The sequence below is a fragment of the Camelus dromedarius genome, chromosome 7 (assembly GCF_036321535.1).
Source record: "Camelus dromedarius isolate mCamDro1 chromosome 7, mCamDro1.pat, whole genome shotgun sequence".
NCBI lineage: Eukaryota > Metazoa > Chordata > Mammalia > Artiodactyla > Camelidae > Camelus > Camelus dromedarius.
Genome location: NC_087442.1, coordinates 25,375,740 through 25,403,287, shown reverse-complemented (window position 1 = coordinate 25,403,287; position 27,548 = coordinate 25,375,740). Strand labels below are relative to the sequence as shown.

The 27,548-nt window shown below is 37.8% G+C and overlaps 1 protein-coding gene across 8 annotated transcripts in view; it reads right to left on the bottom strand.

Moving 5' to 3' along the window:
* CADPS2 (calcium dependent secretion activator 2) overlaps positions 1-27,548 on the bottom strand; it is a 449,325-nt gene that overhangs the window by 124,856 nt on the left and 296,921 nt on the right. For all 8 annotated transcript variants that reach the window (XM_064487396.1, XM_064487392.1, XM_064487395.1 and 5 more), the window contains exons 10-13: positions 23,602-23,710; positions 22,298-22,498; positions 12,673-12,809; positions 10,216-10,403 (exon numbers count right to left, since the gene is read on the bottom strand). In XM_064487396.1, coding sequence (XP_064343466.1) covers positions 10,216-10,403; positions 12,673-12,809; positions 22,298-22,498; positions 23,602-23,710 — 635 coding nt within the window. The remainder of the gene's footprint in view (positions 1-10,215; positions 10,404-12,672; positions 12,810-22,297; positions 22,499-23,601; positions 23,711-27,548) is intronic.

The window sequence follows — 27,548 nt, the reverse complement described above, 5'->3', positions numbered from 1 at the left end:
AATTTCTAAATCTAGGCAAGTACTGAGTAAAAGATAATAAAAATAATATCTAATTTTTTAAATTAGAAAACAAACAAGGATACAAATAAAGTAATAGACAGTATAAGCATGTGAGCCAGGAAGTGGGTAAGGGGAGTGGAATGTTCTAAGGCCTTGCACTCTTGAGAAGGATGGGAAATGGTGCTGATTAGCATAACATTTAAAATTTTAGCAACACACATGGTAAAATCTCAAATGATGGAAAATGTAAACCATTGAGTGGAAAAAAGATAACCAGGATGAAACAAAAAAGAGGCAAGAAAGAAACAAAATTTTATAAACATGAACCAAAAAGAAAGCCCAAAATAAAATGGTAGAATTTACTGACATCAAGACACGTGATAATTGTAGATGGATAAACTGACAAAAAGAACAGAAATTAAATCAGAATCTATTTTGACTTGATTTTTGCTATTTATAAGACATAAGAATGCAGAAAAGCTAACAGAACAAACATATCAGACAGATACCAAAAGGTTATGCTAATAACCACCTAAATAAACTTTAATGCAAAATACATTGCTAATTATGAAAAGGGTCACTAAATCATGATAAAAATTTCTATTCACCAGGAAGATTTAATGTTTTTAAATTTGAATGTACCTAGTAAACAACCTCAAAATACACAAAGCAAAAATTGGTAGAAGGAGAGGACGAAAGCACATTGCAGCGGCAGTTTTCCGTTCACCTTGGTCCTAACCCCACAGATCAAGCAGCAAAAAGTTATTGAGAGCCTAGAAGATTTGAACTACACAACTCCTGCTTGCCCTGCCATGCTACAGAATATACATATTTTTTCAAGCAACAGGAAACGTTTACAATATTTAACACATAATTGGCCATAAAGGAGCCTCAAGTTATGAAGAATCAGTATCATGCAGACTACACTCTCTGAACAAAAAGAAATCAGGTTAGAAATCAATTCTCAAGAAAATCACCCAAAAAGATTCACTTTCCTGGAACTTTTAAAATATACTCATAAGTAACCCTGTTTCAAAAAAGAAATTATAATGGGAAGTTAGAATTACTTAGAGTGAATTTTAATCGAATACATGATCAAATTGCAGATAAGTAATAAAAGCAATGCTTAGTGGAAATTTAACCTTAAATGCTTATTATAGAAAGGAAGAAAAGCTGACTAGTAATAAGTTAAACAGCTAATTTAGGAATGTAGAAAAATAATCCAAGAAAGTAGAAGGAAGGAATAATAAAATCAAGGACAAAATTTAATGAAATGTTTGACTACATAAAGGGGAACCAGGGAGCTTTTAGGGTGTGGAAGTGTTCTGTATGGTACTAGGTGGCAACTACGTGAACCTATGTGTTTGTCAAAACCCACAGAACTGTAAGAATAAATGGTAAAAAGAATGACCTTTGCTGTACACAAGCTTAAAGAAAAAACCCAACTATGTTAACTAGGCTGTGGACGGATCTCAGGATGGAATGCATATGGAATGCAAGTGACTCTAACTGTATTACCTGACAAAACCTCACTAAAGAGAGTGGGGGAGAAAAGAAGGTGTCATACTGAACTGTGGAAAACAGTGTTTTAATTGGAATCTCTAAGGCCAAGGACTAAAGGACCTGTACACAGTGTACTCTGGTTGGCAAATTTTGAAACTGCTGTACACGTATACAAGGGTTGAACAAATGAGTAAATGGATGGTGAATCATGGAAGCCAAGTTTCTGACTGTTGAAGAGAGAAGTTACAAACAAGCAAGAAAGGAAGGCTAACATGAGCTATGTGGTACCAGGCTAGAGACGGAGACATCAGTATGAACTTGTGGGTTAGTATACGTACATATCACCCAGCTGTGTCCACTCGGAGGGCCTGGAAGCAATGGCATGCCAGTAGCAATGCACACATCCATCGTCCCAATCTTGGTTTCTAAATATCATTCTCTAAGAAAAGGTATCAAGGCTCTTTGGAGAAAGGGCTGATTCTAAGGCTGAGGCAGGGAAAAAAACAAGAAGTACTTGGAACATGTTTTAGTGCCAGAAGGTAAGAAAGTGCCCTGGCAAAACACAAAAGGATGGGGCGTATCAAAGGGAGTCAGTCTGAAAGAGCTCTCAATGGCTAAAGCTAGAACAATTTGAGTAACAAAAAAGTTGTCCATCAGATCGTAACCCAAAGTATAGAGTAACTATACACGAACCCACATGGATGTAAATAAGTGGTTGACCAAATACACAGGGGAGAAGAGACAAATCTTCCCTGCAGAAGAATTCCAATTACTACACATAGCCAGCCCTCCCTCCAGAATGTGGGGTTTTAATTCCCTTCTCCTCCTGAGTGTGAGTTGGACTTAGTGACTTGCTTCCAAAGAATAGCATATGGAGACAGCAAAATAATGTCTTTACAGTGGAGAAAGCTGGCAAAAACTACCTTAAGCAAGTGATCAAGGTTAACATAACCAGTGAGTAATGTCTTGTGGATAACATGTAATCTCAGAAAGAATGAGATGAGAGAGTATTTCATTTCTTAAAAAAACCTATAACCCCAGTCTAACCATGAAAATGTCAGAGAAACCCAAATTGAGGGGCCCCTGACAAGATATTTGGCCAGTGCCTTGCTATACTCCCAAGATCACGAAAAACAAGGAGAGACAGAGAAATGGCCACAGATCAGAAGAGACACGGGGACTAAACGTAATGTGGTGCCCTGAACTGGATCATGGAAAAGAAAAAAAGGGCACAAAAAAAGAGAAACAGACAAACAAAAAACCCAATAGGCTTGTCAAATCTGAAAATGGCCTGGTGGTTAGTCAATAGGAAAGTCCCAACAGTGGTCTTTTAGTTTTGACAAATGTGCCATTGAATGTATGATGGTAACATTACAGCAAAGTGAACTATGGAAGCTCTGTACTAACTTCACAATTATTCTGTAAATCTAAAGTTATTCTAAAATCAGAAAGTTTATTTTCTAAAAAAAATTAATAAAATGGAAGACAAAGAAGCAACGAAACTTAACAAAGCCAAAAACTGCTTCTTTGGAAAGACCAGTAAAGTTGTCAAACTTCTGGTAAGATGGATTGATGGGAAAAGAGAGAGAGAAGGTGAAAAAAAAAACAGTACTAGAATAAGGGGAGATATTTACAGATAGAACAAAAAGTATAAAGAGAACAATTTGAACAACTTAATATCAATGCATCTGTAAGCTTCAATGAAATGCATTATTTCCCAGGAAATCACAGCCTGACAAAGTTCATTCAAGAAGTAAATGGAAAGCCTGATAGTTCTTTAACTACAAAATAAACTATTGCAATAAGTTTAAAAGCTTTGCACATACAGGTCCCCCAAGATCAGATGTTTTTAAAATTTTTTAAAATTTAATTTTAATTTTTTTCAAATAGGAAAATACTTCTTTTTATTGATATATAGTTCATTTACAATCCTATATTAGTTTCAAGTGTATAGCATAGTGATTCAATATTTTTATAGATTATACACCATTTAAAGTTATTATAAAATATTGGCTATGCTCTCTGCATTATACATGACATATTTGTATCTTGTTTATTTTATACTCGGCGGTTTGTACCTCTTCCAGATGGTTTTAAAAATGAGTTAGTGATAAATCTTTTGAATTTTATACCGAACAAGTGGGAAAGCTCCCCAACTCATATTATATGGCTACACATAACCTGGGTCCCAAATCCTGACAAAGCAGTATGAGAAAGGGAAAAGAGCAGGACTACCACACGCACCAACATAGCTCTAACAACACCAAAGTGGCTGGCAACAGTGATGGTAAATGGTTGGGAGAGATACATATGTAGCTTTTGGATTTTGATTGTTTTTATGCAACAGCATCACATATTATGTTCTTTAAAAACTTCAGTATGTTAGAAAACTACATGGAGATGCAACTCAAGACCCCAAACTCTTTTCCACACTTAACTCTTGATGCTAAGAGGCTCTAAAGGTCACAAGCTTGAGAAAAGCAACACCAGAAAAGTAGCTCTTGCTTCTGTTCACTGTTACCTTGATCTATATTCTAAGACATACTGACAAATCCCTGTGCTTTGTCCCTTCCTCAGTGATTTACCTTCAGTAAGCTCTTTCACGCATTGTTTTAGAAACATCCAGGAGTTGTTTGCTGTGAATGAGTGGTGTGCAGGGAAAACAGTGGAAACTGATTAGACCAACTTGGTAACTACTACCTGCAAGTTTTAATCTGGCAACGAACCGAGCCTGGATGATGGGGTATTTGGCTCCTGCTTTTGGTTGTGTCTATGCCACTGCCCCATCAGACCCACCACGTTTTCCAGAAACATGAAAAGCTGAGATGAACAGGGGGTATGGGAGACCCCAGAACCTCACCATTGCTCCTTCCAATGTTCCAATGATCATGGACAATAGATGAAGTGAGGCACCTATCAGCACTTTTCCAGTCGTCTCTTCCTGCTTGACACTTGCCTAGAGTCTGCAGCCCTAACGACACTACCAAAGTTCACTTCTGCATGGTCAGTCTTTACAGAGCCATTCCCCAAAGCTTATTTAACTACTACATTGTACGTGAAATATCACCACTTGATAGTTAAATGATATCTTATCATTTACGAAGTGTTTACATAATCTTACTTCACCTATTCTGAAACCATATCAAGTAGGCAGCATTGATATTATTATTCATAAGGAACAGATGGGGAGACTGAGGCTCAGACAGGATCAACTGCTCAAAATGAAATACCTCATAAGTGGAAGAACCCAGACAGGAAGACAGATGTTCTGACCCCTGGCTCAGTGCTGTTTCCAACATGCGAAGTCTCTCCCCACATTGCTTACTTTCTGTCTTTGTCTGTCTTATTTTGAAAGGCATCATTATCTTTAGGACTGAACTCCAGGTTGGGTGGAGATGGATATTACTGTTGGGAGAGTGGGATTTGTTCTATAGTTCCTGATCGAATCAAAAAAGATTCCTCAGTGGATATTTAAAAGCCAGGCATTGACAATGGTCCCTTCCATCTTGCACATGTAGCACATGGGATAAAATCTGTCAGATCAGCCACACTATGTACGTTCAGTCTTGCTATGACATTTCATCCGGTTGCACACCTGTCCCAGAAGTGAGTCAGTCTCTAGATTTACAATGGGCATTTTTGATATTTATACTCAATTTCTCTAAGTCATGTATTGACTAGAATTAAGAAGTGGTAATGAACATTCTTGATGAGACTATTTGATGCAGTTATCTCTGATTTTACTCAAGAAATGCATCCTTGTCTCCAAAATTAGAGGCAGGAAGTTGAGGCATGATTTCTGAAGTGATAGGTAGGAGGTAACATCATCATCTCTGAAGACGGAGGTACGGTGATACGATGACTTGACTGATGCCCACGAAAGGTGCCTACTACTCTGTGATACGCCCCGGAATGCACAGAAAATAGGGATTACTTTGTATATGAACCACAGTCATGTTGTATCCCCTGTGCCTTGTTCTTGAAAGCTAGCACACCTGAGCTGGCTGCACTGCAGCTCTAAGATGGCCCTACTAAACCAGACAAGAGTCAGCGACTACATTGCGTTATCTTACATTTAACAGGCTCATAAAAGCCCTTTTGTGTTGCTGCTTTAGTTTCTCCACCCTCAGCCTGACTTACAAAACCAAGATATCTAACCACGCGTTTCAGCCTAGAACTTTGCCCCGTCGTGCATGGTCTCTGAAAGTCTCTTCTCTCCTTCCCGTTGGTCTCAAGCAGCACTAAGGCTGAGCGAGTGGCTGTGTTGTTCACGGCCGTGCGCGGCTACCCTCCTGCAGGAGTGCGTCGGCTTCTGGCCTTGACTCGCTTTTTGCTTTCTTCTTTTCTTTTTCTCCCTCTTCCTCAGTCTTAGTACCAGCCAGACCTTTTCTGTTTAACTCCACTCTTTTATCCCTGAAGCACTCAGAGTGCTATTCAGAAAGGCTGTGCCCGCACCAAGGGAACACACCTAGAGCCCTCAGCGCTGTGTCACAGGATGCGCTCCTGGAAACTATTCAGATCCAGACAGCGCTGCTGTCCTTCGCTTCCGTCGGTAACAAAAGGCAGCCTTCTTTCCTTTTGAATTTTTGACAGAGGTAGTTCAGGTAATGAGCAAGACGACTCTTTGAATGTGTCTTGACAGATGGAAAAATGATCATAAAGAGAGACCGTGGCAAACACTGTAGAAGAGTCAGACTTGACAGTGACGGTATTTTTAACGAAAGTCTGTGTAAATATCAGATGCCACAGACATGGATGAGAGAAGCTTATTTCCACAAGGGGAGCTTGCTGAGACTCAGAATATTCTACCAGTAAAGACACTGAGAGAATAATTACATACACACTGAAATAGCTCCACTTAGCATGAGGCATTGCAGCTCTAACTACCTATTTTTCACATTTCCCCTTCTCTGGCAGTGCACATCCTTGTGGCTGGCTGACAAAGGGAAACCTGTTAGAATAACAACTAATCAGTACTGAGACAGTACTTTCTAATTAACCAGTACCTTTACCTTACTATTTCCCTTTTTCTACATGAGAATGCCAAGATCAGAAAGGTAAAGTGATGTGCCCAACACGGGTCAGTTTGCAAATTTCAGAGCCAAGATTCAAGTACAGATCTGTTGCCTCTTTGAATTCCTTCAGTGTGACGGCGTGGTGTCTCTGAACGGCACCTGCTGGACTCTTAACATGATAGGAAACAGCACACCTTTCAGCTTATCTTGGAAGACTTGTACCCTCAGCTGAGTTTCAAATTTCCCTAAAACCTACACTCCCTTTCTTTTTTCTTACGCTCCGTGTGACCTAAACGTTGAATCAGAGCCTGACTCAAGATTCTGTTCTAAAAAGCCACCCAGAGATACCCGAATACATACATATTTCAACCTGGAAAGTGGGTTTGATGTGTAATATTAACTGTAATACATGCATAGACATCTAAACATACCTTGCGTTGCACTTTACGGTGGACCATCATAAGGCAAACAATAGTTTACAGAATAGAAGTAACTATGGCAACCTATAGATTCAAATCAGGCTGCCTCTGAGGCAGTGGCAGCAGCTCCCAGTTGCCTCAGTAACTTTCCATTAAAATGTGTCTCAAACACACACATGTGGGGGAGGGTGCACATTAGCGGAATTTCTGCTTCAGGTTCTCAACTTAATTTTACCTTTCTGTGTTAATGACTAAAGCAATCTGATCACACAGCACTCTCTGGGTCTGTCGGTTCCACTGCAACCTTCTTATTCTTTTGCATTTCAAAGTGCTGCCTAACACTGGGAGGCCTAGCTTTTGACACCCATTGTTCAGGAGGAGTTAAGACAGTCTGGCAAGGTAAGAGACAGTTTTACTACAGTAGTCCCTCACTTGGACTGTCAAAGAATATCCATGCTGTTGTCCTGACTGTCCCCTGCTTAACCTGCTCCCCACCCACCCCAAGATTTGCTGAGTGCAGAGGGTTTAGCTTGGGGTAACAGTGGCTGAACTCTGTAACACACCCCTCGTTTCCGAGGCTGAGTTCCATAATAAGGTGAAAGGCCGAATAGATTCTGAGATTAGGACCAGTCTTATTTTACAGTAGCGTGAGAAAAGGCAACAGTGGGGATTTCAATAGGTACTTATTCTTGGACCCACAATGTGCAAGGTACTGTGTTGAGGTTTACAGAGGATAACAGGTGAATGAAGAGCGTTTTTGCCTTCAAAATAAGATCTCGTACAATAGAAGCAGCCGTGTGCGTGTGTATTTAGTATACAAGTATAGAAGATAGAGTTTATAACTACGGATAAAAGGTTTCTTGTGTCTGACTGCATCAACAGAAGTCTTCTTAGAGGACTTTTGTGACACGTGACTGTGAAAAACTTGGAAAAAGAGAAACATTACAGGGAGGATAAACAGGTTGTCTGGGGCAAAGATTATGCAGAGAAGACCAGGACTTCCGACTGGGTAGCTGGAACATGATAGAACCCTGACACTGCAGCTTGCAGTTTATTTTTAGTTTATTAAGGAAACAACAATCACTGAAAGTTTTTGAAAGGGAGTATGGCAAAAGTTAATCTGTAATTTTGAAGGTGATTGCCAGACGACGGTGGGGAGGAGAAAGCAGTAGAGAGACGAATAAAGACAGAGAAGCAAGAAAAAATGAAGGTCAGAATTAGTGTAGATATCGTGGAAATGGTAAAAGAGAGACACATCTGAGAAGTGCTGTAAGGCAGAATGTTGACATTGGCAACAAAACGGGGCTAGGAAGTAAAAGGAAAAGAGAAATGAATGAGCCATTAATGGAAGTGATATTAACAGAAATAATAAAGTCACGTGTTCACTCATCAAGTATTAACTGAACACTTACTTTGCGCCAGGGGTGTTAACTTTTTTTGTCAGGCGCTCTGCTCAGAGCTAAAAGAGGTACCACAGCTGGTTTAGTGAGATGATGGATTTCACTTTAAACATGGGGAGTTTAAAGCGTCAGCAGAACGTTCAAGCTGCCGGTTGCAGAGAGAGATCTGTCATTGAGGATTATAACTGGGTTGCAATTATCTGTATAAAGAGAGGTCACCATTGAAGCTGTGGGAAGTGGCAAGATCACCGAAGTAGAATTTTTCACTGAAGTAGAAAAATTCTCCGAAAGAAGAGGGCAAGTTCAAGAACAGAGGTGAGGAGAAAACCCTATACCTCATGTGGGGTCTGGAGAAACAGGAACTGACAGCCAAGGGACGGCCAGAAGAGATTATAATAATAAAAAAAAAAAAAAATAAGTAAGAGGAGAGCCCAGAGGGCTGCACCCAGTACGAGGAGTGGCACTGAAAGCAGCACAAGGGTCTTGGCTTTTCCACAGCACCGACTCTCCCGTGAGAGGAAGGAGACCGAAGCTGGAGGAGAGGCTCCTGGGTGAGGTCCTTCGGCCACACCCATTCCCTGCAGCCTCCCTGGCAGGTGAGAAGCTGGGAGCTGGGAGCTGGGAGCCGGACGCCAGCTGGGGAAATGGTGAGAGGAGTTTGGTAGGGAAGATAAGAGTATCTCGACAGGATAATAGGACTTAAGACAATGTAAACTATCCCTTAACATTTTTTTTTGGACCATTTACAAGGCTAGTTAATTCTTATCACAGCTTGTGACTTCTCTTATTTTTATTTATTTACTTTTTCAGAGGGGAGTTAACTAGATTTATTCACGCATTTATTTTTTAGAGGAGATACTGGGGATTGAACCCCAAACTTCCTGCGTGCTAACAATGCTCTCTACCACTTGAGCTATATACCCTCCCTTCACAGCCTGTGACTTCTGAGAGTTACTGTCTTCTGTCTTTCTGATAGACCGGGCAGTGGAGACACAACTGGATGCAGAAACTTGCCTTACCTCTCCGAGTTAATAAGGATCACCACTCCGTTACGTTGTGAGGCTAGGGGATGCTTAGGCTTGTGGGAAGAAAGGAAATAGAAAGAGGGAAAGATGGATAATGGTGGAAGCATGATGAAAAAGGGGATGAGATAAGGAGTTCCGCCTTTGTGGGAGGAGCCCTGTCTGGTGAAGGTTCCCTGGAACAAGATTGAGAGAAGAGAGCGAGTCACATTTAGAGATTTCTAAGTTCAGAGGTATCCAGTTGTGGGTGTCTGCATTAGGTGAAATTTTTTTCCCTTTAGGTAAAGCAAGAGGTGAGGTCACTGGCTCAGAGACCAAAAGGGGACACTCGTTCCTAGAGTGTAGATTAGGGAAGGGGCTGGGAGGAGACTCTACATAAACTCATTGCCTATCTTGCTTTATCAATGAAAGCTTGTTCCACAGTGGAAAAGCAAGAATCATTAGGTACATACAAACCTATCACAAGCCCTCCCCAGACATACATATGCATTACAGTAGAAATATGGAGGACACTTGAGCTTTGCAGACCCTACTGCAAGGTGGTACATCAGAACTAAAAGGCAACTTCTAATCTCACAGCTATTCTCTCTCTGTGTTTCAAGTGGCTTTAATGGCAAAAAGAAACATAAAGTGCAGCCAACCTAAATCAACAGCATGTTGATGTACATTTTTCCTTTGTGGGTTGGTTTTTTTTTTTTTTTTTTTTCTCTCTCTCTCTGTCTCTTGCAAGAAGCATTTGCTATTTAAAATCTGTTACTAGGTGATCACGGTAAAGTACATTTTCCTCTCTTCCCAAGTCAACCCTCCACATTTCACTGCGTGTTTGCAAGTAAAAAAAAAAAAAAAAAAAAAATACCTGTTGCCGTGCACGTGAGAGGCGCAGAATGCAAAGCTGTAATGGAGCAGGGTTGGGTCAATGACAGCACCATTTTCTGAATGTTCCATCAGTTCTGTCAGGTAGCAGAGATGTCTGTGACAGCCCCTCACGCCATAACGGGCACAGTACTCATCTAACACAAAGACTTGGCCAGGGCTAAACCAACCCTGTAAAAGGGAAAAAGAAAAACAAAAAAAGATTTTGCTTTGCTGTTGGCACTATGAGGCATTATAAGCAGAAGCTGCATTACAGTGTCTCCTGACTTTTTTTTATTAGTATGTTTCATATTGTTTTCAGAAGAGCTAGGAGCATCGATCTGGGAACGGATTTGGAACCCTGGCAACAGTACAGACCTCTCGTTACTGCCACAGTGAGCCATGGGCAGTGTTCTTCTCCACTGTCACTCAAAATCAGTCAAATTTTAGTCACGGCATTGAAACTGTCAGTCACAAAGAATGACATTCCAAAAAACCCTTCAATCTCTATATGAATCAATTAAAGAGAACATGGTAAAACAGACATGCTAGCTGAGATTGCCCAGTTCCCAAAAGGATTTTACAAAGTAAATAAAGAGAATTTTAGTAAGTCTAGCAGGGAAAACATGTGCTATTTTGGGATTTAAATATTGAGGATATTGTTCCCATTTTATTGTCCTTCTATGACCAATAGAACAAAGTTAATGTTTTATAGGCGTAGTTTCTGTCTCTCTTGAAATGAGATGTTAGGGTGGGGGTGTGTGTGGACTAAAACAGCAGGCAGCCTGCTTGGCTAACACGGGAGGACAAGGTGAGGTTGAGCTGGTTTATAAAATGTTTCAGTGGATTACATGGATTAATTCAAGATAAAAAAGAGAAAGAAGGGGGAATGGAGAGTTTTCCTAGGGGGCAGTATAATTGTGCAAGAGAAGGAAAAGAATCGTGAGAAATGCAGGAAGATGACACTGCAATTAGGGGGGGAAATAAAGGAAGAGGAGAAAAAAGACCAGAATATCATTCCTACGGCGATGGCGCAGGCACTGCACTAGACATAGTCTGTATATCTTTAGTATTTGGAACCATCATGCTTGGTAGGTATTATGAGCCCACATTACAGATATATAAGCTGAAGTTCAGAGATGGTCAGTGAATTAATCAAAACCATCCTGCAAATCAGCTGCTGAGCCATGACTTACATCCAGCGTCACCCTGTCCTTCAAACACTCTCTTTAATCGCACCTACCATCTAGGTGCAGTGGAAGACACTCTGAAGGGTTCTCCTCATGCTCCGTATACACGTGGGGTCATCCACATAATCAAAATAACTTTTGACAATTCAGTAACTAACCCCACTGAGTGGAATCCCAGAGGAAGGTGTTCCTTATTGAGGTTCACTCTGCGGGCTCCTCCATGGAAATTCATCATAGCGTTTTGTGATGACTCGTTTTACTCTCTGTGTAATTGTAAAGTCTGGGCTGGATCTGGTTTCAGCTACACAATTACACGTTGAATGACACTTTGTAAATAGTCTATAAGTGAATTAATGAACGCTCAGTGTGATCACGGTAGCACGCTGTTTCGTTTCTTCCTGTCTACTGAAACATCTCTGATGTGCTGAGGGCACATCCCGTCTAAAACCTTATTTTTAAGAAAGGGTAACTTCACTGCATGCAGCTGCCACATTCAGTAGCCAAAAGACTTAGCAGTGATAGAAACAGGCATGTTCTGGCTGGAAAAATTCCAGAGGAATTGCCAATAAGAAAATAAATCCTTGAATTTAAAGGCACATATGCTTCTTAGGCTATAGTTGAATGCTCACATTCTGAGGAGTCAAGTATTCCTTCCAAATGTAAATTATACTTTGTATCCTAAATTTTGGCTGGTTTAAGTACAAACAAGGTAGCAGTTTAGCTACTTGATCTAATTCCTTTTTTTTTTTTTTTGTAAGGAATTCAAACGATCTTCGGAGGCTTAGATGACACTAAAGCTTTCCTCTGTTACAAGAGCCCCTGTCATATTGTTTATCCCACTGATTCTCCCTTCTGTCCCTTAGGCTATCTTTCTAAGAACAAAAGAGAGACATGAACGATATCAACGTTGGTGAGCAGAATTTAAACCTTAAGATGTCTATACAGGTGTCAGCAAATCCTAGCACAGAGGATTTTTTAATCTTTATCCAAGCCTTCTATTTTCATTCCGCCTTCTCCGGAGGGACCGAGAAACCACAGTTCAGCAGCGTCTGTTCGAGTCCATTCTCCTGTCTATTGAGTGGCACAGCAGTGGTCTTCAAGTGTATAATTTTCAAATTGGGAAGCAATCGATTGGGATCCTTTACCCCTAACTCCAACTATAGTTATTAGACGAGTCGTGGATAAAAGGTCGCTTCATGGCAACTATTTCTCACTTTTAAAAATCTTTCACTCTAACCTATAGTGGATGAGACAGACAGATTTGTACTAACCAAGCAAGAATAGGAATCATTCAGTCTGTGATCCAAAGTCTGCCTCTGCAGTATTCTAAAAAGGAAGTCATGGTCAAGCTTGCAGGGATTTGCAGAAATGAACTCATCCATCCCATGTTTCTGAAAACGGTCTGCATCTGTAAATTCAGAAAAGCATGTTTAATACATTTATTTTCCTGATTTAATAATGGGTAATGGTATTAAGTTTCTAAAATTAATTAATTTAATTTTTATTTTCAGGTTTTTTGGGGGGGGCAGGGGGATTGAGTTTATTTCTTTTTTTATTTTTAGAGGAGGGACTGGGGATTGAATCCAGCTAAGCACACACTCTACCACAATGGTGGTTTTTAAACAACACAAAATGTATGCCTCATGATGACAGAAGACTATCCTCCGTGACATAAAATACGGCACCAAGAATTCAGCTTATTAATGTAAATTGCAATTTTGGGAGGAGCTTAAATAAAAATGACAGGGAAAAATCTGCCCATCATTTGGCATGAGGAAATTTTATTTTCATTCAAAGCTACTTCAAATATCCATCTCAGAAATAACCTTTTTTTTCCCTGCCAATTTTAAGAAAAGTTGGTGCATTTAAAGTCTATATTTACTGAAGGAACTGCCTGGAAAAGAACCCAGGCCTATTCATACTAAAACAAAACAAAACAAAACAAAAAACAAACCACAAAGATGGCTTGATGCCCGCTTTCCAAATGGCAAACTAGGGCAGAAATGAACACACTAGCTTCAGCTGGATCACTTCCAGTCTTTTTTGTAGGGAGCTTTTAATGGGACTAAGTTTAATGTAGAAATGGCAATGAATGCTCTCAGGCTTCGAGTTTAAGACATACAAAAAAGGGAGCATCGTGTTTGTGCAAATATGCAGACAAAGCACAACGTCCCAAATGGCACTTCAGTCAAAGGTCCAAATTTATTGTTCTTTCCAGATTGCATCTTTCAACGCCTATAGACCCTGCGGGTTTATCAAAAGGCAAGCTTTTATGATTGCTTTCATTAATGGTATGTTTTGTCAAAGTCTTCAATGTGAGTTATTTGCTAAGGAGAGAGAGAGGAGAGCCACATACCACCCCAAAGGAGTGCTGGGGTGTTACCACATTAGCTCCGTTAGAGATGGTAGCGCATATTGGGCAAGCAATCAGTTATCAAGATAAAAGTGGGCTCTCCTCACAATGGTGGAGCCGAGGCTCCATTGTTCCTTAAAATTCACAGATAGATCCCATTTCTGGTCATCACAAGCAGCAGGGTCCTAAATGTAAGCTAAATGTAGTTTTTAAAAACCCTATATGGTACAACCCTAAAATTGCAAAGGAAAGGAGACAAAAGTTTATTGATTAAACCCAATTATAGAGTCAGGCTCATAATAAAACTCAATATTGATCTGTGGACATGATGCTAACATAATCAGTCACATTTAGATATTTAGCCCAGATCCTATTGATCCATGTCAAGTTCAACTTTCAGCCATACTTGTGGATGGGAGAACTATATAATTCAAGCTGAAGGGTCTTCAGAATCCCATGTTGAAAAAAAAAGATACACAAACTAATTTATATCTCACATCAATGACAGATATCAAAAGGTGACTGCTGCAAGCAAGCAATGAATGGCCATTTATTGATGATGTCAGGTACGAGCTTCTGCTCTTTGGGGAAAGTAGCATATGTATTCTTTTGCATTTAATGATTACTTACCTGAGAGATTAAATACATTACATGTGGTAAATTAGTATTAATTGGATGAACACTAAACCAAAGTGCTTTTCTTGAACTGAGAAATGAGACAATCCAACTTCTTTTGTTTTTTACTTATGTCTGATAGTCTTTTAATATAAAGTTAAATATATGATAATGTGAAATCATATTAAATGAGTAAGAGGCAGAATATTGAAAAATGCAAGGTGCACATATTATAAAATCAAAGATTATTTTGTATTTTAAAGAATTTGTCTTAGAATCTTCATCCTTCCATTTATGAGTAAAAAAAAATTTTTTAGTACCACCTTTATGAAATTAAATTACTAGTTTTATAAAACATCTGCTGAATTTTATTCATTATTTCTTTCTCCAGAGAAGGTCATAACAAGAAGTTAAAAATAACACCCACTAATGGTTTATCTGTTGAGAACAGGATATGTAATAAGTTTCAGAGAAAAAAATCCATAATTCTCCTTTTACTATAAAGGTTTGTAAAAGCAAATTCTTATTTCAAAACAATGGGTATACAGTCTTTAAATAAAATGTACAAGTTCCTGAAAAAAAAAAGAGTCTATAGTTCATTTTTATGATTGTCATATTTTTAAAAATGAATTTACTTTATGAAGTATTTTTCTCATGAAATATAATTCTAAACCGTATATTTACTAACATGATAAGCCTTTCCAGATCACACACATGAATGGAAAGGTACTTTTCCAGCAATTACCACTAATGATCAAAACAATATGCATGATAGCAATTTAAGCCACAAACACAGACTGTTTATTGACAATGAAAAAATATACAGGCAAACAAACCCACTAAAATTTTTATTAAGCAACAGCAATCTACAATCTCTTCGGGGCTGTAATTCTATGAAAGTAAGATGTACTCTTTGGGATTATCCCTTCTTCAAACACAGGCTGTGAAGACAAGCCTCTCTACTCCATTTCTAGGTCTGATCAACACAATTCAAAATATTTTATGCAAATATACTTCACCATGCACTATTTTACCACTAGTTTCCATGAATTTATGAATAAAAATCAATTGAAAAGGCAACAGTTTTGATCACCTGTGTGAGAAATCTTTCACTTTAAAATTCTCTCATGAACTAAAGTAAAATAAGAAAATAACTCTCATTAAAATATCTAGTTTCTTATTTTTATAAAAGAGTATTTTCATGTAATTTTCTCTGGTCATAACGTATCTTTCTTTAACCATTAGGGTAACGCAGAGGTATCATCTGGATCAAATGGAAAACTTGCTTTAAAACTGAGTTATACTCAATTATCTTCAATCGATGTTTATTATAACAAAAACTATGGTGACCAGTTTTAAACAAAATTATTCATGGCACTACCAAATGTTCAGTGACAACTCAGTTCAGTTCAGTTTGTCTTCTGAAACAATATAAGAAAATCATCCAAAGAAACCAACAAGATATGAGCTAAAACAATGTACCCGCAAAACTGTCATAAATTGTGATGATTAACCTATGGACTAAGTACAGATGTGGGACATGGTAATTGAGGATACTGGTGTAGAGTTTCTATGGTAACAGTTGGATATATGCTCCAGCGTCTTTAGGTGGTACTGTCACCAGGTGTGGTAAACGTGGATGGAATAAAACCCAAATTGAGAAAGATTATGATTCGCTATAGGTTTGAGAAATTATGGCACTTTATTCAAATGGAGCCTGAAATTTAAAATTTTTTCATTAGGGGAATAGCTGTTGGAAGTCAAGAGAAAAGAATAGTAAGTAGGCTGGCAGTACCAATTTAAACAGTTAACATTGACTTGAAAATAGCCAGCAGAGAAAGCCACGTGAGGTCTATTAGCAAGCTGGCAAGTCCCACTGCGGCGGAAGGGCTATTTGGTAGGTGCTGAACACAGCCAGCTCCTGTGTGCTCAGGCATCCAAATCCCAGGAAGGGCACTTACGTCAGAGTTCAGAACGTGAGAAGGGGGAAAATTATTAACTGAAATGCTTCTCTTTTCTTTGTAACTGATGCTAAGAATGCTGTTTTTTTTTGTTTTTTTGTTTTTGTTTTTGTTTTTTTTTTCCTTTTCCTGGTGGTGTGAGAGATCAGGAATATAAAAGGGAAAGCAGAAGAAGCAGAGTTGGGGGAAGGGGCGAGGGGACCACTGTATAAGAGGAGGTCATTTATTAGCCTCTGAGACCACTCAGGAGCTCAGTGTCTAGGCCTGGGACTCAAGCACCAAAAGGACAAAGAAGAGGACGCTGCTAGCTAAGAGATTGTCTCCTCTGCAAAATCTTGAGCTAAACTAAGCAGCAAAGGGACCCTTTGAAATACAGTAACTTGTTTTAAAACTATCCTATGTTTAGGAGTTTGCTCATAGCTGCACTGACCACTACCCACATTTTATTAGACTTTCCTTTTAGCTCCAACTTTCACTGAGCTGAAAAATTCACAGCAAGTTAAAAGTAGCACGGAGACGTATCACTTCTCTATTCACAGCACCTGGACAGCCTTTAAGGGGAAGAGTTTAACATTTTAAATGTTTATGTAGATTATCTGGTTGGTATAATCATGGACAAATGTTTTATGCAGAAGACCTTTAACAGAAATGGTTGATAGATGTATTAATGAGGAGTTTGTTCACACCTCTATTATTGATCCAAATAATTTCTTAGCTTGTTTTGGTAAATTGATTAAAAATGGATGTATAGATTTACACATCCTGCTTTCTGCAGCAAATAACAAATCAGTAATATTTTTATGTGATGATAATTTTAATCAATACATACAGACCTATAATCATAGGCAAAGTAAGCCAATATTCAATATTTATTTGAAATAATATATTCAATGTAAAATAGGACATACTTTATAAAGGGTGAAATTTAACTTATTAGATGAGAACTCGCTTATAAAATTAAATGTAAGTTTACACTCTGATTTAAGAATCTTTTAAAAATTTAGCTTAAAATTTAAAAGAAGGTAAGTATTCCTGTTCATTTTGACATTAATTTATTGTTGGAAGTCAACTAGGTCTGTGTTCTATTGTGTTATACAACATACATATTATGTTATATGCCTAAATGAGAGAAGAAATGAAAACAAAAAGGTGCCTGCATAGTATTTTGTTTGGAGACAGCAAAGAAGGATAGTTTAACCAAACAACGTCTGTCAGTACGGCAAAAGGCAGTGCACTATTTGAAGCTGAAAAATTGGGTAACACTCCCCCAACCCCACTTCAGTTCACCCTGTTCCCTAGAATTTCTATATGTCCTGTAAATCAAAGAAACAAGGAAGTAGAACAGATCTGCTTATTGAATAAATCTATAAATACCTACCATAATTTTTAATTTAAAAAAGATAACATTGTTATCCCCAGTAAGTTAGATTTTATACATTTATTATTTTATTCTGACTATCCCTAAACATTCAGTATGCATAGTTTTAAAAATGAGCTTTATCTTTTTTAAGTTATAAATAGATACTTCAAAGAAAATTCAGGAAACAGAGGAAATAAATTAGCAACTAGTCCCTCCAATTAAACTCATCCACTATAAATATCTTAGGCATAATTCTACCTATATTTTGAAATTGTTTTTTGACAGAGTGGAAATACTATCACATATATAATCTGCATTTTTCCATTTAACATTGTAGAGCATTTTTTTGCATGCTATTGTAACAGCTTCATAGCCGTTTCCTTTATGCCCATGTGAATGATAAATACCAGGTTGTTCCTACTTTTCTGTTGTGGCAAAAAAGATATTTTTGTTTCATGAAAGTAAAGTTAATGTAAATATTCTGGGTTTGTCTAGAAAGCAGGAGACTGACACTATAAACAAGATCATATTACTTCAAAAAAATCCTATAACTACAAAAATTTTAATAGAGTAAAACAGAAAAAAAAACCATGAAAATACTTACCCTTACCAGCTATAGGTCAGCAAAGAAATGAGAAACATTTAAATGGGTTAGGAACGTATATACTTCTAGTCATCTTAATCTTATGTTATTTTCTGTTTCCATTAATGACTCTAAAAGTTGTTCTTCCAAGAGATGATCAAGAAAGAAAAAAGAAAATAAAGAAGAAGAAGGAATAGTATGGGATTCAAGGAAGGGAGGAAAAGACTAAAGGCAAAATTGCTCTCTGGGGCAGTCCAGCGGCATCTCTGAGAGAGGTCACAGCCAGCACTCTCATTCCCACAAGGCAGAAACACATTTTTCTTTCTTATTTCCTCTCCTTTCCATTTTTTTTTAAAGAAAGATAAAACAGCAAGGTCTGCTCTGATAGAAAACTTCACTAACAGCCCAGATTTAAAAAAAGCCCTTAACAGAACTGGAAGTTTGGCTTTTTAGAACAAGTACAGCTTCTTAAAAACAAGTCAGTCAAAAGGCTAGAAAATTCAGTTCCACTAAGACCGATCAATACATTGTTATCTAATAGGAAGGTTTTGTTAGAAGGAAATTATATGGATATCTGAATCAACCGATTACCAGATCCTTTATTCATTAATTCTGCATCTTGTAGCCATGATTTTAATGTTCTAGGCTCGTGATTTCCAACCACTTTTCCTGCCACTCTGTGAGATGGATGACACCCGTTGTGACATCAGCACACTCCCTGGGTATTCCTTGCACTTAGAATGCTAAGAAAAAATACTGGAACACAAGCGAATGAGGGAGACATTTTCCCAAAAGTGATTTTCCACTTACTGTAATTCAGCAGTTCTCAAATGGGGGTAAATCTTCCCCATCCTTGTCCCTGCCCCCTGGAACATTTGGCTATGTCTCTAGAGATATTTTGGGTTGTCAGACCTGGGGTGGGGAGTTTGGTCGTGGAGTGGGTTGCTGCTGGCATTTAGTAGGTAGAAGCCAGAGGTGATGCCAAATATCCTATAATACATAGAACATCCCCCCTCCCTCCAAACCCCTGAAACAAAGAATTATCTGCCCAAAATGATAATTGTGCCGAGATAGAGAAATATTGCTCTAACTTACAAAGAAAATAATCTTCTGTCAATATGGGAAAGAAAGAGAAAGAAAAATACCATATGATATCACTCATATGTGGAATCTAAAAAAAGAGGACACTAATGAACTCATCTACAAAACAGAAACAGATTCGTAGACATAGTAAACAGTCTTATGGTTATCGGGCAAAAGCAGTTGGGAAGGGATAAATTTGGGAGTTTGAGATTTGCAAATGTTAGCCACTATATATAAAAAAAGATGAACAAATTTCTTCTGTATGGCACAGGGAACTATATTCAATATCTTGTAATAACCGTTAATGAAAAAGAATATAAAGATGAATATATGTATGTATATGCATGACTGGGATGTTGTACCCCACCAGAAATTGACACCTTGTAACTGACTACACTTCAATAAAAAATAAACAAACAAACAAAAAAAACCAGATTAACCCTCTCCCTGAAATAACTAAAATTTCATGAAAAAATATTTTAAAAGTTCTCAAAGCTTTGGACATCATAAAACATAGAAAAGTGATTCCTGAGAGGCAGGGAACAAAATATGATGAGCCTTATAGTTGATCAGGTTAATGCCAGGAGAAACTTTCAAAGCTGTGGCTCAGGGAAGAAGAACCCAGAAGAGCTAGGGGTCTCCCTGAGCTGAGTAGATGGAGCTGACAGTTCAGAAAAACCAAGGCAGATGGAGTTTGCAGGAAAGAGTCCTGTCCTCTCTCCCCGCCACGTTCTCTAAGTCACTGACCACCCCTTGCACATGAGGCAACAGTCTGAGGATGGGGAGAAAACCACCCTGAAGGATCAGAGGGGACAGTGCCCCAAACTCGCACAGGGCCTGTAACAGTGCTGGTTCCCAACAGCCAGAAGACAAAAGCCCACATTTCACCGATCATCAGCGGGGAGCCTTAAGAGGAGTCTTGGTCCAGAACTGGAGACAATTAATCCTCGACTAGAGGCTACTTGGTCCCACCTGACAAAACCTGAAAGGATCAAACTCCTTGCAAGTCATTTAAATGTGTCCTAGAATAAAACTCAAGAACATTTTCGTGGAGAAAACCACAGCAAGGCACATCATAATCAAATTGCCAGTGTTCAAGAGAAAACCTTTAAAGCAGCTAGAGGGGGAGAAAAAACATCTATGTACAGAGGAGCAAACAAACATGACAGCACATTTCTTATGGGGACGGGGTGGGGGAGAAGCAAGTTAGCAGAGTGGAGCAGTGTCTTTGAAGTACTGAAAGAAAAATGTTTTTCAAAACGAAGGTAAAAGAAAGACATTCTCATATGTAAAAACGCTGAAAGCACTACAAGAAAAGGCGAGGGAAGTCCTTCAAGAAGTAAAATATCTCTACAAGACAATAAAGAGTGCTGGGAAAATAACTTAGCCAAGCCGTTGAGTTCATAACATTTTCTCTTATTATTTAAATTCTTTTAAAAGGTAATTGCCTGTTCAAGGCATATTAATGATATCAGTGTATTACGGGATTTACAACATGTGTAGAAGTAGAATGTACTGCCAGAATGGCCCACAGGGGCCAGAAGGGAGAAATGGAAGAATACAATTGTAAGCTGCATACACTATGCATGAAGTGACAATCACTTCAAGGTGAATTCTGCTAAGTTTTTGAAAATGTACACTTTGAAACCCAGAGCACAGAGGAGACTGGAGTTGAGTTCATATTCCATCTTTATTTGGCCGAAAGTGCCTTTGTTTAAGATGCCTGAATGTAATGCTAACGGGTATCTAAAAAGAACAGAAAGTAATTGTTTGATGGATGAAAAGTGGAAGACAATGATGAATCTCAAAATGTTGCCCTCTTGGAGCTGAATCTTGAGATTAAAAGGGTGTTGAATGAAAAGTCATAATTTTAGCTTATAGTTAAAGACAAACTAATTAATTACATGACAGGAGGAACCAGAGGAGTTTTGGAAAGGAGTGTGACAAGTTAAAACATTTGGTTTAGTGATTATTAAAGCTATGTTTGAAAATGTTTCTATCATCATTATTATATAATTTGTTATTAATTACTTGTAAATTAAAGTGAAAAATGTACTTCTTAATGTCTTAAATTAGCATACAGAAAATGACATGAATATTAAGGCATTTAGAAAAAGAAAGTTGCCTTGATGACTTTTTTTTTTCAATCTATAACAGAAAATAGCCCTGTTATCCTTGTTAGTTATTAAGAACAACTCTAGAAAGTGATGGTTCATCATTTTGGTATTCTGGAATCCTATCAATGCCTATTTGATTTTGCCATACTTTCCCCATTTCTATAGAACACACAAGTTAAAATTACAATAAGTTAAAATAAATTTTCTTTTGAGAAGTTTTGGAGAATTTTCTTTTTTCTTTTCTTTTTTCAATTGAGTTATAGTCAGTTTACAAGGTTGTATCAATTTCCAGTGTAGGGCACACTTTTTCAGTTATACATGAACATATATATAGTCATTGTCACATTCTTTTTCACTGTGAGCTACCAAAAGATCTTGTATAAATTTCTCTGTGCTATACAGTATAATCTTGTTTATCTATTCCACATTTTAAAATCCCAGTCTGTCCCTTCCCACTCCCTCCCCCCTGGCAACCACAAGTTTGTATTCTATGCCTATGCGTCTGTTTCTGTTTTGTATTTATGTTCTTTTATTATTATTTTTTTATTTTAGAGTTGGAGAATTTTCTTATCTGCTCTTGAGATTCCCAGAGACACCCCAGTGCTTGGCAAATTCATGACTGGAAACCACAGGCACTGTTTACTCCCAGTTTGTGTGAAAAATTATAGATAACTGATTTTGTGACTACTAAAATGAATTATTTTTATTCAATTAGGAATCAGTTAATGACGTAAACTATAATACTGAACAAACTCGCCTCAGACAGTTTTATATCTTATTAAGGTTATTAATTGATAATCAAATTATTTTTCAACAAAACTTACAAAGCTGAGCATCTGCATGGAGAGTCCCTCCTTTCGGGTTCAGCTTCTGGGTTTGAACGGCAGGAATGGGTTTATATGATTGGCCTGTGGCCCGATACATGGCTTGAACCCACAATATTCTATCCTGTTCATCATCACTGGCAAATATTACAGTGTCTCCTTCTTTAACAGCATTGAAGAACATCTGACCACCCTGAAGGCCTGTTGAGGAAACATGACATTGGTCAGAACTTACATAATGTGCAGATTTTAATCTCACTCGCTACATGGTCTCATGGAAAAGAACTGACTTGGTATCTGCAGCTCAACGCCTTAAATCATTTTCAGTTGAGGTTCAAATCCACAATCCAAGGATTGAAGGGAAATCATAAAAGAAAGATTTATACTTCCATATCACTTTGGAAATTAAAAATAGCTTAAGGAACAGTTCATAACACAGCAGCATTCTGCCAGACAGACAAGCCTACCCCAGGGGAATGCAGAGCAAAGTCTGATATTTCATGCCCTAGAGAAGAAAGTCCTTATCTGCTGGCACATTTCTCATTCTATATGCCAGAGGTAATATATATGACCAGGTTAGCAGAAAAAAATACATGTAAGGTAAAACTGATACTTACATTGTACGGTATTTTACTTTTACCAGATTCTTTCACAGAGAAGGTATCTTGCATTTTAAGTGACTGATTAGTGAACAGGATCACAAACTTCTATTTTTAATCTCTTTATATTAGTTTCTTAATCTATATTTGCTAGTATCTATATATTTCTTCACCTCACTTTATTAATTTCATTAATCTCCATATATTAATTAACTCATTCATTCATTCACTCACTCACTCATTAATATCAGACACTAAGTGTCCAGTACTATACCCAGTATTAATATATTAGAAGGGAGGGAGAGAAGGACAAGAATGTGTTGTTGGAGAGAAAATGAGTAGAATATAACATATAGGAATTCATTAGCCACTTCTTTCCCTATTTCTGTCTGTTGTACTTATTTGCTTTTCAGTAAAGAAGCTTCTGTAAGCACTGCTGGCATTTCTCATATAATGTTTCTATTACAGTAACTTCCACATATTTCATTCATCCTTGGACTAAGATAACAGAGGTGATGAGTTACGGCTAAAACTAAGTAGCCCTCATAAAGATGTAATTTAAATCCCATCAAGTCTTGTCTAGGTATATAAATGAAATATGTACCATTCACTGAGTGGCATTTGAAATGGAGAACAGACACAGGATATTTATGAGAATTTCATGAATACGTGAGAGGCAGGGAAAGTGATTCAACTAAGAATTACCTGGGTGGGGATCTGTATAATCCACAGTGTATCCTTCAAGCTGCATTAATTCTTGTGGCTCAGACTTTTTTTCTCTATAACTGCACATAGCGAAGGTGTACTGGCTAACCTGTATGAGAAAAAAAGTTCACGTATTGGTTACATTCAATTATCTTTTAGTTGTTTCTTTATCAGAAGACTCTTTGCCCCCCTCAAAAAAGAAACATATGATTTGCATATAAATCTTTAAACGTTAGCATTTTTTGAAACCTTGCTCAGAGATTAAAGCACTTTTCATTCCTAAGTTTACAGTCAAGTTTTCATGCCTAGGAGCCAGCATTTACCAAACTGATGATCTGCTGTCCGAAATTCTATAAACTATTAACAGAAGAGCAATAAAAAATAGTCATTCTAAAAGTAAGTTTGGGAACATAAAACTCTCAGAAAACAGGCAGAACATTCTTTGACATAAACTGTAGGAATGTATTTTTTGGATTCATCTCCTAAAGCAAAATAAATAAAAGCAAAAATAAACAAAGAGGACTGAATTAAACTTAAAAGCTTTTGCACAGAAAAGGAAACATTCAACAAAATGAAAACACAACCTATGGAATGGGAGAAAATATTTACAAATAATATGACCTATAAGGGGTTAATATCCAACATATATAAACAGCTCATACAACTCAACATCAAAAATACAAACAACCTGATTTTCAAAAAATGAGCAGAAGACCTGAACAGACATTTTTCCAAAGAGGAAATACAGATGGCCAACAGACACATGAAAAGATGTTCAACATTGCCAATCATTAGGAAAATGCAAATCAAAACCACAATGAGGTATCACCTCACACCTGTCAGAGTGGCTATCATCAAAAAGAACACAAATAATAAATGTTGGTAAGAACGTAGAGAAAAGGGAACCCTTGTACACTGTTGGTGGGAATGTAAATTGGTGCAGCCACTATGGAAACTAGTATGGAGGTTTCTCAAAAACCAAAAAATACAACTACCATGAGACCCAGCAATTCTATTCCTGGTGTATATCTGAAAGAAATAAGAACACCAATTTGAAAAGATACATGCACCCCAATGTTAATAGCAGCATTATTTACAATTGCCAAGATAGGGAAGCAACCTAACTTGCTTCAACAGATAAATGGATAAAGAACTGATTTATATATACAATAGAATAATACTCAGCCATAAAAAGATGAAATTTTTGCCATTTACAGCAATATGTATGGACCTGGAGGGTATTCTGCTAAGTGAAATAAATCAGACAGAAAGATAAATACCATATGATATCACTTACATGTAGAATCTAAAAACTCCAACAAACAAACAAACAAAAGAAGTAGATTCACAGATAAAGAGATACAAACTAGTAGTTACCAGTAGGAAGCTGGGAGGGGGAGAGGCAATATAGGTAGGGCATTAATAGGTACAAACAACTATGCTTAAAATAAGCTACAAGGATATATTGTGCAACATAAAGAAAATTGCCAATAATTTATAACTATAAATGGAGTATATCCTTTCAACATTTTGATTCACTGTATTTAACACCTGTAACTTTTATACTGAACATCAACTATACTTCAGTAACAAAAGTTTGAGAATCATCGGGTTAAATAAAGACCGAAAGATTTCTTTTCCTGCAGGTTTCTTAGGAACTTTACCATGCTGACATACATTTTGAATCTCCCAGAATGAGACATGAGGTACATCCTCAAACATAAGACCGTGGAGCCACATTTTCAAGCACATGTATTTCAAAATTTAACCGAAGTAAAAAAAGATCTCAATAAATGTTGGGAATGTACTGGGCCACAAAACCGAGCACAGGAAGGTGCTGGGTGGAGTTAAGTTTTTGGGAGCCAAAGACCCAACATGGTCAAGACCTGCTTTGTCTCTCCATTCTGCTTCTCTTGTGGAATTGGCTTCATGTTCTTGTCCTGAAGTCTCCCTGGGCTAGAACCACAGCTGCCAACAGCTCTGCAGTCACTCTCTGATTGTCCCAGCTCAGGCACAAGGCCATATGTGGACCAATCACTGTGGCCAAGAGTCAAAAGGATCATTGTTACCCTACATTGGGTTAAGAGCTCACATCTGTGGCAGACTGTTGAATGCTATGATGGGCAGGGCCTTAGAAGTTCCTCCAAAATGGAGAGGAACCATTTCCAGCAGGAGAAAAGGATGTTTGGTGGATTGATTAACATCTAAATTGGAAAAATATCCTACAACACAGGATTTCAGGGAAAACAGTTTGCTTAATGAGATCTCCCTTTCCCACTTTTAAACAGAAAATAAAACTAAGAAAATATAAGCATACTGTTTAGTAGACAAAGATTTTAAAGAGGACTCAAAAAGGAACAAATTATGAAAGAAAAAAGATTACATGAACTAATATTAAAATTAAGAAATTTTCCTCATTAAAGGGTACCATGAAGAAAGTAAAAAGGCAAGGACACAGACTAAGAAAGATGTATGCAAAATATACATTCAACAAAGAACGAATATCTATTAATATGCAGTGATAGATTGAGGTTACCCGGAGAAGAGGAAATTCTGCCTCAAGACTGCAGCAGCCCCTCCTGTCTGAGTTTCCAGCCTGCTGGTCTTTCTGGAGAACCCTGACTGATACCAAGAGCCTTACTATGAATTATGTACCCTTTGATCCTTTTACTCTCCTTCTAGGAACTTACCCAAGAAATGGACAAGTACTCAGATGCACGTGCAGTGTGTTCACTGCAGCATTGCATCTAAGAAAAAATTGGAAAAACCAACAGTGGTTTGGTTAAATACATTATGACATGACCACAAAGTAGTATAATGCTATGGGGCCATTAAAAGAGATATGACAAATTTTTTTTCTGGACATAAAGAGCAGGTTAAAAAAAAAGTAGAATTGTTAGGTAGTTAGATAAGTGGGGGGCATCAGGTAGATAAGGTGGAGGAGAAGGGGGATGGTTGGAAGATGGTGGTATGCCTGCCTTCAGCATAAAGGGGCTTTACTTCCTCCAAATGAGAGCCAGCAAGAAACCGGTTAGAACCCAACAGCTGCAACTGCGCGGTAGCAACAAGGACCTAACCAGACAAGACCTAATGCTCATTGTAATATAATTAGCATTGCAGTTTAGGCTCCCATTATGGATTTTTTTGTGTGCCTCATGGGTAAGGACATGCGCAAAAGAGGAGGAGCATGACTAAGCACTCCATGGGCAAGAGCCGCCAATCAATCACGAGATCACCTCTCAGCAAGGGTGCAAGACAGGGGACCAAAGACCGGCGCCGCTCTCTGCCCTTGGATCAGCCGACCTCCCATTCTTAGAGGTGTACTTTCCCTTTGCTAATAAAACCTTTAAAATCTTTCCCTACACAACACTTTCATCTCCTGTCTGGATTTTTATCTTTCTGGTAAGATAAGGACTGAGGTCTTTTCCCTTCTCTTTTTGGGGTAACAGAATGTGCTTTTTTGGGTAAATGCTATACACACATATGAATAGAAGGATACATATTAAAACATTTATAGTCATGATTATTGGGTAGTACAATCATAAGATATTTTAAATTAGTTTTTCAGTGTTTCTGGCTTTTTCTAGAGAATATGAATTACTTTATAATGAGACTTTTTCTATTTTTTGGGAAAAAAACCAAAGCTTTGTCTGGGACCAGTGAGGCCAAAAACTTGAGACACTTACAGTTCTTGCTACTCTTAGGTTTTCCTTTTCTTTGTCTTTCCTTATCTTTTAGATGGTCAATGAATTTGCTTTTTCACCTACATATGCCTAAGGCTTACAGATGAAACCCAGTGGCTCCCATAGGGATGTGTATTAATGAAGGTTTTAGTTTCCTTGTGTCAAAACATACAATTGTGGGTGTTTTTTCTTAGGGGGTAGTAATAAGTGGTAAACAATAACATTATACTTCTATTGTTTATTCTAAAAAGCAGCTCATTTTCT